The sequence below is a fragment of the Mastigoproctus giganteus genome, chromosome 9 (genome assembly GCF_048544385.1).
Source record: "Mastigoproctus giganteus isolate SK-2022 chromosome 9, ASM4854438v1, whole genome shotgun sequence".
In the NCBI taxonomy this organism is placed as follows: domain Eukaryota; kingdom Metazoa; phylum Arthropoda; class Arachnida; order Uropygi; family Thelyphonidae; genus Mastigoproctus; species Mastigoproctus giganteus.
Genome location: NC_143583.1, coordinates 83,351,780 through 83,363,822, shown reverse-complemented (window position 1 = coordinate 83,363,822; position 12,043 = coordinate 83,351,780). Strand labels below are relative to the sequence as shown.

At 35.2% G+C, this 12,043-nt stretch overlaps 1 protein-coding gene across 1 annotated transcript in view; it reads left to right on the top strand.

The window, feature by feature from the left end:
• LOC150080503 (uncharacterized) overlaps positions 1–12,043 on the top strand; it is an 85,726-nt gene that overhangs the window by 30,941 nt on the left and 42,742 nt on the right. The window contains exon 4 of the mRNA XM_090380715.1: positions 1,216–1,275. Within this exon, the coding sequence (XP_090236841.1) occupies positions 1,216–1,275 (60 nt within the window). The remainder of the gene's footprint in view (positions 1–1,215; positions 1,276–12,043) is intronic.

Below are 12,043 nucleotides of genomic sequence, written 5' to 3'. Positions count from 1 at the left end.
TCAGACACTTTAATTTAACATTTAACTTTAATTGAACATTTTTAATTTAACTAGGAATAAGTTCTTACTCAGACACTTTAATACTTAAATAAGAATTTATTTAACTCTGTTTTATACAGTTTAACTACCATAATCAAGGATTAAAGACTAACTTACTGTAATGCAATTTACAAAAGTACTGTATTTTGGAATTATATTTATAGGTTTGGTTAATAACAACTTCATATGCCCTGTATTAAACAAGATTATCCAGTCAGAATGCAATCTATTTTGCAATATAACAAAATTTTATTTAAAACATACAGAAACATACATCTTGCTTGTGTTTGATGCAACTCTATGTAGAATATGTTCATTTTTAGCATGATTGCATTCCTAAATGTTTTACATTAGTTTTGTATTTGGTACAGGCCTCTTTGGTTATATATTACTTATATTACTGAATGTTTCTTGGCACTACAAAAGTAATTGAGGTGCAAGATAATATACCAAAATAAGCACACATTCTTCTCAGAAAAATCCCTGTTAATGTACTGCACTAATAAATGTTGTACTGGGCCTCAACTACCACTGCTGTCACAGAAAACTGCCATCTTCAATGTGTCTAAAATTATCTAACTACAGATGCACTATAATTATTGAAATTATATGGAGTTATATAATCTATGTCACATTTGTAGTCTATGGAAAAGACATGCTTTCATAACAACATTGCTCCCTCTCCTTTGTGGAGCTATTGCATGAGCCAGCTTGGTTTGTTATTACATAAACAGCATGTCTCATATGAAAAAGAAAGGATACTATTTATTTTCATGTAATGCCACTGATGAATTGCATGGTTTCTTACCAAACTGGTGTGGTGTCACTCTCTTAGATGGCTCTCTGAGAAAGGTGAGGCACTGCATTTCAAATAAATATCATTGTTGTTTATTGGAATTTAAATGCTTATGCAACTCATTGTGATCCAAAACATTGGCTTTTACAAAACTTTGTGTTTAAAAATTGGATACAGATTCTTTACATAATGAATTTTATATGTAATGATCCACCTTCATGCATTAGACTTCTAATAATTTATCTTTTATGCTAAATTATGTGAACTACTCCTGGTAGAATTTTTTTAAATTAAAAATGACATTGAATAATTTACATTTGCTTTCAGAGTCCTGTTTTATTACAAAGTATATTGCAATATTTTATATCTTTTATTTTTAGTTATGATTCTTCTTGTAAAATCGAAGCTTTGCGGGCAACTATAGAAGGCATTGCTGCAAGGTATGCTTTTACTTTAATTTTTGTTATAAATCAGAATTAGGGGAAAACACTATACTGCATTTGTAAAACTGAAGAAATTTAATCAAAATGGGCATTCATATTGATAGCATGCCATTGCTATACCAGGGTGGGGACTAGTGGAGCGCCGACCGGGCTAGCTGGGTGGGTAAAGTGCCTGCCTGGCAACCCAAAGGTCGTGGGTTTGAATCCTGCCTCGGGCTTGGATCAGAGTAGAAAATACAAAAACTTTGGGAGGTGCATTATGGCCACAAAAGCCGATGCGCCAACAACTAACAAAAAAAAAAAAAAAAAACTAGTGGAGCAGCACATACCAAGCATTCCACACTGTTGTAAGTGGAGTGCAACAGCCAACAACATTGGCAATGAGCTGTCATGACATCCACCTTCGGATACTGAGTTTAAAGGAAGCTCAGAATGTATAGCCTTTTAATTATGTTTATTTTAAAAATTTAAACTTCTTAAAATTCTACTAAGTTATACCTTATCAAATTTCATAATTTTCCATTTACTGTACATCACTCTAAACTTCTTGGACCAGTTCTCTCCTGTTAACTTTTGTTCAGTTTTTCAAATGCAGTGTAGTATTTAGTTTCTTCTCTTCAATACCTATATTGGAAATAAATCAGTATGCTTTTGTATCTTTAATTTTCATCAGCTAGTATATGTTATTAAGTTTAAATTGGGTAAAACTAAGTGAAATTACCTTACCGTACTATGTATCTTTAGAACCATGGAGGGTAAAAACTTTGGCTTGTCTGAGAAAAGAACACTGTCTGGTTGATTGCCTTACCAGCTGACATTCAACCAATTTCAAACAACTTTTCAACTTTTTACATCAGATGAACCTTTTTTTGAAAGGTGATTGAAAAAACTTCCTTTTATTCTCTTCCACAAAAGTGAGGCTTTATTTCTGTAAATAAAAAATTCCATGAGAGGGCACTGTAAAACATACTAATTAAGTGTAATAGCCAAATCAATGTGTTTGCACAAATTTACCAACTCCATAAAACTCCCAAAAAATACTAAGCAGAGTCACAGGTCTAGTAGTGGTTCCAGGAGGCAAATCTTTACCAGTCAAATTACTGTAGAAGAATTAAGCATGCATGCTCAGTCCTTCTAGAACTGTTTACTGATGTGAAATTGCAGGAAGTATTGCAGGTGGGCTGAGGAGAAAATACTCCAAAACTGAAAAGAATAGTGCAGGTACAGGAGGCTGCTGAACTACCAGTAGAAAATTATCACTGAACTTTTACAGTGTCCTGCCATTCATGTATAAGAATGTACTGGCTTTCTTTCATTGCTACCCTTTAGAAGATTCAACAGCTGCAAGCATTATCACTACCAGACATCTAAAATGTTACCATTATGCAAATTGGATGCTTGCTCAATTTGTAGATGAGGATCACTGGCTGTTCAATGTGTTCTGGTCATACAAGATTCCCATCCCTCCAAGCTCTGTAGTGCTGTGAATACCTAAAAATTGTCATATCTGGGAATCAGAAAACTTGCACACCTTTGTCCAGATCACACTGCACAGTCTGAAGATGATTGCCTGGTGCAGATTCACTGCTTTGCTTATTATAGGCCAGTATTTTTTTTAGTTGATGCTGCAGAGAATATAAAAATGAAGCATAACTGCTGCATAGTATCTGCACCTCTGCATACTATCACATGCATTAACATTTTATAACTCTATCTACACCTAGGAAGATGTTTCTTTTTTCAGAATCAGATGACACAGTTCAACAAGCATTTTTTATCAGAAAAAATATATGGACTGGATAGATCTTTGGATGCTGATTCCAGATGTTTTCAGTTTCATCTAGCATGTCTGATTATATCACTGACATAGCCATTCATTCAACCTTACATGAATATAATTAATATTTATTATTATTGTTTATACATTCATATTTATGTAATTATATGAATATATCTATATCCTTGTTATTTCATAATTTTATCATTTAATTTTAAATTGTTTAAGGTGAGATCCAGTGAATTACTGAAACACATTCATTGTTGTACCTTCAAAGTGTAAAAAATCACCCCAGTAGAGAGAGAGAGAGTGAGTGAGAGTGTGTGTGTGTGTACAATTCTTGCCAAAGTAATTCACAACAGTGTACAATCATGACAGATATTTTAAAAATTTATCAGTTGTACTTTGGCCATTATCTAGCTCAGCCTTTCCCAAACTGTGTTCCGTAAGATGTGAACAAGTATTCTGCAAAAAATCGTAATTAAAAAAATAAAATTAATTAATTTTGCATATTTGTAGTGTACACCACTTTTGTATCATTATAATTTTTAACATTTTTTTTTGGTTATTAATATACTGGCATAGACTAATAATCAAATAGACTGTGGAACACTTTATTTTGGCAGGCTTTCCGTAGAAAAGTATGCATAGAGGTAAAAAGTAGCAATGTAGTGGTCCCAGGGACTCACATCTGGTGAGTATGGACTTGGCACACCCAGGGAAAACTTGAGCTGGATATCATCATTCTTAATGATTCCCTTCAACTTCTGACTCTCTCTCTCTTTCCCCCCTCTCCCAGGTAACTCAGAATTTTATTTTGGCTGATGCAGCATAAGCCTCAGGCTTCCTTGCACCAGTATGGCTAATAATAATAATATGCCATGTACTCCATGCGATTTAGCCTGGAGTACATGGGTTAAAGGAGAGGGGGAAGCGAACTGATATCATAACTAAACTCACTTCCTTGTATAAATTTTTTTTGATAATTATCAGTATTTCGAAATTATTATTAAAATAAATGGCCATGGATTTGTGGATGAAAAAAAGGAACTTTAAAATGAGAAGCAAGTACTTCTAGTATTGCAACTGTGGTTGATGAAAAGGAAAATTTTATTATCGCACTTCACAGTGAGGATGAACAATCGCAGCCTTTTTTCCCCAAAAATCCAAAGTGAAAAAACAGGAAACAACTAATAAAAGACCAAAATGAAAGTACGATGACAGTTATCTGAATTTTGGCTTTACATGTGTTGGAAAAAGATGCTCCTGATGTATACTGCGTCGTATGTAATAAAATATTAGCAAACACTTCTTTGGCTTCTGCTAAACTTGTGTTTCTTAAGTGTTACGTAAATATATTGTGAGATGAAAAGTGTTCTGTAAATATATTGTGAGACAAAAAGTGTTCCATGACTAAAAAAGTTTGGGAACCGCTGATCTAGGAGACCAGAATAAGACATGGACACCATGTGTTATTTGTAGTAGTAGTAGTAGTAGTAGGGGCATGTGATGCAAGAAAGCAAGTGTATGAGCTTATGCAGCATTAGTCAAAAAAAAAAAAAAAAAAAAATCACACCATTCCCTCCAAATGCCTGTCCAGTTCCTCCTTAAATTTATTTAACCTATCGACTTCCACAACGACAGATGAAAGTTTGTTCCAGCAATTAACCACCCGCTGGCTAAAGGCAAATTTCCGCACATCTATTCTACATCTGTCTTTCCTTAATTTGAATTTATGTCCCCATAGGTTCGTAATCTGAACAAGTGGAAGAATCCCTTCAGAATTCAGCGTGCTCAACCCATTCAAGGACTTATATACCTCAATCAGATCACCGCGCAGGTGCCTAGTCTCCAGCCACTGCAATTTGCAGAACTTCCTCTCTTGGTAAGAGGATCCCTTCATTCCCCACCAATCTTGTTGCCCTTCTCTGTACACGCTCAAGCAAATCTACATCCTTCCTAAAATGAGGCCTCCAGACCTGTATGCAGTACTCAAGGTGTGGCCTGACCATTGCCTTATACAGAGGGACAATCACCTCCTTTTCCTTGCTAGCAAAATTCCTATATATCATTGACAAAACCCCATGACCTGCCATGGCAGCCTGTCTGCATTGCTCAGAAAACTTCATATCTAACTGCACAATTACTCCCAGGTCTTTTTCATTTTGTACCACCTTAAGTGTAGTACCACACAATTGGTACATTTCTCTGGGGTTACTTCTACCCATATGCAGTACTTTGCATTTGTCAGGGTTAAACTTCAGTTGCCACTTCTCAGCCCATCTGCCCAAATTTTCTAGATCCTGTTGCAGTAGCACACTGCCATCAACTGTCATCAACAACACTGCCAATCTTTGTATCATCTGCAAACTTCGACGGCACCTCCGTAGCCAGGTGGGAAGGAGCAGCAGTGCGTAGCATACACTTCTTGATTAGACTGGGGTTCGAGCCCGTCACCACCAAATACAGAGGATGCGGAAAGGTCAGGGAATGACCACCGCATATCCCAGAGCAATATGGCCTTACAAAGTCTTTGTAAAAAACAAACAAACAAAAAAAGCAAACTTCGACACTAAGCCTGATATACCTTCATCAATATCCTTGATAAATATACAAAACAGTGGATCCAACACCGAACCCTGTGGGACTCGACGTAGCCGAGTGGTCAAGAGCACGAGTGCAGTAGCACACATTTTTTGAGTGGACCGGGGTTCAAGCCCATGACTACTAAATACGATTAACAATTTGTATTGATTGATTGATTTATTGTAAACTCCACTGACCTGGTGGTCGTGCTGGAGTATAAACAAGAACATTACTCCACAAAGAGCAGCACCCATTGATTACCACCCTCTGTCTCCAACTATCCTTTTATCCATTGTAGCAACTTACCCTTAATACCATTCCGCTCCAATTTGTACAGTAGTCTTCCATCTGCAACAGTGTCAAAAGCTTTCCTGAAATCCAAGTATATGATATCAAAATTATTTTTTGCATCCAGTTCCTTTGTAACCACATCATAATATCCTATCAAATTTGTCAGACAAGACTTTCCCTTAACAAACCCATGCTGTGTCTGAATTATTGCTGCAGTCTTGTCTAGATGATCCTGCAATGCATCTTTAATCAGTGACTTCATTATTTTACCCGGAACAGAAGTTAAACTAACTGGTCTGTAATTATTCGTGTCACCCTTCGATCCCCCTTTGTGAATGGGGATACATTTGCACATCTCCAGTCCACGGGGACCTCCCCTGAGTCTAAGGATGCTTGCATAATTGTGGCTAAGGGTTTGCTTACTTCCTTTTCCGCTTCCTTTAATATAACTGGATAGATCTCATCCACCCCAGGTGCCTTTCTTATGTTTAACTTCAACAATTTCTCCTCCACTTTGCTCTCAGTTATTACAATATCATTAAGCACCCTGCTCAATTTGATAACCTTCTGGCATTTTCAAACCTTAATAACTCTTCATGTGTGAATGTAGATGCAAAATACTCATTCAGTTTGTTTGCTATCTGAGCAGGAGCATCAACAGTCGAACTATCGATATCAAGTGGACCAATCAGATTCATCCCCTTCCTTTTAGAGTTTATATAAGTAAAGAAATCCTTGCTGTTTTTCTTAGCATCCTTTGCCAAAGATTTCTTGTAATCTGCCTTCGCCTGCCTCCTTTGTGATTTAATTACAGACTAGCTTATATCTGCCATAGGCTTCTGTGTTGCCTGATAATTTATATGCAGCCCATGCATTTTTCTTCTCTGTCACGAGTCTCATTAGTTCATTTGATAACTATTTAGGCCTAAACAATATTTCTTAATAGGTGTGAAACTTTTAGTAGCTTCCACGATTAATTCCTTGAATGCTTCCCAGTTAGAATTTGCTGTTGGTAACATCATCAGTCAAACAAGCAGCACACTTGTGCTGCTTGTTTGAATGGATTATATGATTGGTTGAACAAAAGAAAAAGTTGATGCTATGTGCAATCACCACGATATAGAGGAAGCCAAAAGAGAACAATGGTGATTGTTACTTTTGTAACAGTTACCATAATGTGAATGTAACTGGATTCTCAGAAAATAATAAGCACAAGATTGTTTATCCAATCATGTATTCAGCAATCAGATTAATCTTCATGATGACAGTATGCCAATTCTGGTACCTCCACAGCTTCTAGGTTCTTTAGAAGATTGGCACACTATGACCACAGATGCCAATGCGCCAAATAAATCCCCAAACAAACAAACTTTAGAAGATGAAATCAAATGTGATGGTGTGATCGATGGACACCTCAAAAGTTCAGCTGATCCTGAGTGTAAACCCAATGTAGAGACATCAGACTAAGTTTACCCAAGATTAGTTGACCTTGTTGGAGATTCATCCCTCTCCAAAGATAAAACCAAACTTTTATGTGTAAAGACACTTTGTTAAGAAGAACATTACAGTGTCTCACTGTTGAAAAAGAAACCAAGTTTGGGCAACATTCTTTACAGTAAACAGTCTGCTCTGCTACTGTCATGATATCAATGGATTTTTTGGGGAATTGTCACAAATACACATTACATCTGAATGGCACTTCTTCAACAGCTCTCCAACAGCAAAATTTGAAAAAAGACACTATAACATGAAGATGCTACTTGTAGCAAGCCAATACAGCACTTATCATTGGAATATCTGTGGTGACCTCAAAGCTATTGCTATGTTAATGGGCATTTGAGGAGGGTTCACAAGGTATTGTTGTTTTCTATGCCTATGGAATAGCCATTCTACTGTAGACCTTAGACATGACTGGTCTCAAAGAAGCACATATAGCCAGGGATAGATGCCTCCGTAGCCAGGTGGGAAGGAGCAGCAGTGTGTAGCACACGCTTCTTGATTAGACCGGGGTTCGAGCCCGTCACCACCAAAGACGGAGGATGCGGAAAGGTCAGAGAATGACCACTGCATATCCCCGAGCAATATGGCTTTAGTTGCTAATGCTCCTAAAAACCAAATAACAAAAAAATAACAAATAGCCAGGGATGAGTAGTGTGCAGTATATTCCATTAGTGGACCCACTAAAGATTTTACTTACACCTCTCCACATTAAACTTGCCCTAATGAACAGTCTTGTGAAAGTGACCGGTGAGATGAACTTGAGACGACTTCTCCACTTAAGTGAGAAGTTTCCATTGATCTGTACCATGAAAGTGAAAGGGGGAAATTTTTGAGGGTACTCAAATCAGAGAGCTTCTGTAGGATGCATGTTTTGAAAAATGCTTCAGTGTATTAGAACTAAAAGTATGGCAGGCTTTCAAATAGCTTTGTGGAAACGTTTTGTGTGACCACAGGTCTCCCACATACAGAGGCGTAGTTCAGAAACTGCTTGAATTATATGCAGAAATGTGATGTTGTATGTCATTGAAACTATCAAGACATTAATTCAGTGGTTTTCAACCTTTTTTTAATAACAGCAGCCCTAAGTAATTTATTTTATTTTGCGGCACCCCTACTCAATTTTCTGCCTGTTAGATCCGATTCTCTCTCTGTATATATCCGTGTATATATATATAATATTAAAAATATATATGTTATATGATATTATTACAATAATATAATTATAAAAATTACATTTCATAATACAAATTATATATATACAGTATATAATTTTATTCTTTATATAGAAGTACTAAGTAAATGTCAATTATAGATCACCACAAAATTAAAAAGATACTGTACACCATTTTATAAAGAAATAAACATATAAATTAAAAAATAATAAGTTTAAGTAACTTAAGCCCAATTACATGGCGCCCCTGGAATGTTGTTGCGGCACCCCGGTTGAAAACCACTGCATTAACTCATTGGAAAATCACTACCAAGGTTTCTGGAGTGAATGTATGTTGGCAGACTACTTCTGGATGTTGTACTGGACAAAGTGTACCAAAGGAAATCATCAGCATAACCTTTTTTAAATTGTACATATCTTTTACAGTAGTGTATATTATAAAGTGTGTTGAATTTAAACTGTAAAAGTTATGAAAATGTAATTGTAACCAGTCTTATGTGTTTTGTGATGAAAAAATTATCTTAATTATCTTAATTAATTTGCATTGATATTATCAGCATCTTTTACAAAAACTACTTGTGCTTAAAAAAACAAGAACATATTTGAAATCAGTCTGCAAAACTGGTTCAGAAAAGTGTTTATATTTTTGATTAAAAAAAAAACCAATTTCATTTTGTTGACTAGTGTTATCAGCTGTGATTATGAATCTTTTTGACATGTCAATTGCATTACCCCATTCCATGTGATTTTTATCTTTGAGGATATCTGAAAGAAAGGTTGTACCAAGACAGTCTGGGAATCTGAAATGGCTACATGTCAGGGGGGTCATATCAATTCCAGCAGAGATGTTACACTGCACAGTGTGCCATAGTGTTTCTTCTGCACACTGTATAGGAACAGCAAGAATAACACATTAAATAACACATAGGTTCCAGGCACCAAAAACTTTACCTGACATGGCATCTCTTTATTCTATTAAATTAAAAACTTTATAACATGATTGGAAAAAACTGCACACAGCTATCACTATTATTAATTATTATTTAATTTATTAATAGCACAATTAATAAAAAATCTTAGCGTAATAAATTTCCAACACGTCTAAATGGCATAAACAACAACCAACTGAATGCTTCACCGCATGGACCTTTACCACCTGCATCCATGAGTTGTTACTTTGAGGGCAGGAAGCTTTCTTGTTTCTGATACAGACGTGCTAAACAGTGATTGGCTCAGATTGTCCTTGATCATGTGAACAGCGCATGATACATAGTACAGTATGACACCAATAAATTTTGTCCAAAGATTTTAAACTTTAAATTTATAAAAAAAATTGCAAAAAAAAAAAAAAATGCAAAAATAAATGAATAAATAAATAAAAATAAAAATCGCCTTGTGGTTAGTGACCGGTGCTGGTGCAAATCGGACTAGCGCAAAATGAATGCTATTACATGACCAATAGTTGCACCTTCTGGCATATTTTTCCTTTTTGCTAGTAAAACCTTGTTTGTGGAAATTGTCTAGTATATATCTTTTAAAAGTCATTCTGTCCTCTCTATCCCACTGTTTAAATCAACTGAATATTTTCAGTGGATGAACCTTGCATTCTAATAACTTTTGAGCCGGCCAGAAATTTCAAATATCAGCCACACTCACCATTAAGTATTTTTTCAATCAAACTTGCTGAGTATAACAATTTCAATTTCAGTTTGATACAAATGAAATTGAAATGTCTTTCTGTAACATTTTGCACCAAGGTTTAATGGAGACATGAAATGAGACAAACTGGAACTCGAATGTAACATATTTATTATTATTAACAGCACTAAAACAGGCAAATTAATAAAATTCAGTTATAGAAATTAAATTCAGTTACTGTTATTCAGTTAAATTCAGGTCTGAAGCCTATCCTGCCAGGAGGAAACCCTCACATCTTCTAAGATACATATGTGGGGCCCTGTACCTGATGTATACTCCTCACCTTTTCACTTTGTAACCTGTTAGCAAAAGCCAACTTTATGGCTAGCGAACAAACAAGGATGGGCTGTCACTATGGGACTAAGGTGATCAAATTGGATAAATTACAGGTTAAAAGTTTATAACTAAAGTAGGACAAAGCAATTGAGATGCATACCACCAGACATTGCTCCTAGTCAACAAAGCCCCTTTCTCTGTTTGTTGGCAAATGATGATGCACAGCACTAAATATTACTTGAACAATCCTCACAACTTCAGAAGCTTAAATGGCAAAAATTGGAATTATTAAAAAAACTAAGCAATATGATATCAGAATAACAAATTACAGAAACCAAGAGGATGAATGCAGGTGAGCTGCAGCTAAATAAATTATAAATTAATTTATTCAAGAATTAAGAAGTGCAAGGAAGTTGTAGCTTTTAGAATTAGTTTGAAAGAAAGTTTAATTGGCTTGGAAGCATTATCCATTAGAGTTATGGGTAGTTATTTAAGGTACTTGAAATTTTTCTGTGCATATAGACCAGTTAACAACTCAAAAAAGAGATAAAATAGAGGAGTTCTTTAATGTCTTACAAATAACAATAGAAGTTAATGATTAATTGCTTGACTGAAGCCTACATTTACAAGTAATATAAACCAGTCCTTTAAAAAAAAAAAAAACATCTTTAGAGGGAAAACAGCTTATCTGCAACTATTAAACAATCATTTTCAATATCTAACAAAAGCACAACAGATTCTGAAATGAGGCAATATGAGAGGAACACTAATTTTTGGAAAAAAAAAAGAAAAAGCATTCACTGTATATTTTTAAACTTGAATAGGTTACAAATGTCTAGTAGATCCTACATTACTGTTGGAAGGCCATTAAATTATCACGAGCAGATACAAAACTGGTGATACTTTAAAGGCTTTCCACCAATAATATAAGCTTGGCAAATAGAAAACTTCACTTCTCTTGCAGCCATTCACCCAATAACTCCAGTTGTTCTCTTAGATCAACTGATAAGCAAGTTGTACCTGATGATTTTGACCCAACCAGTGAGCCTGGCTGGATGACTGCTGGACTAAGATCACAGTGGTTGAATAACAAGTGAGCCAGATAACTACTAACATTCTAGTGGTAAATTAAGCTCATGTTCATTGACTATGAAATGAAAGAGTGAAGCCCTTTTATTTTGGATCTGTGATGTGATATATGAATGATATTGAATCTGGTATGGTGCTGGTGCATGATTTCATGCACTAGAACCAAACCATATTCAGTATGCTAGCTGAACAAAATGAAACAAAATATTAATGCAGACACCAAATCATGAATTAACTCATATGACACTTAATTTTTTTTTTATTTTTAATTATGTTGGTTTTTTTTGTTTTTTTTGTAGTACAGTGTGGAAATTATTTCTCATCCTAACAGATGATGTAGCTTTTACATAATCTGAAAAAAAAAGACATTTAAAAAA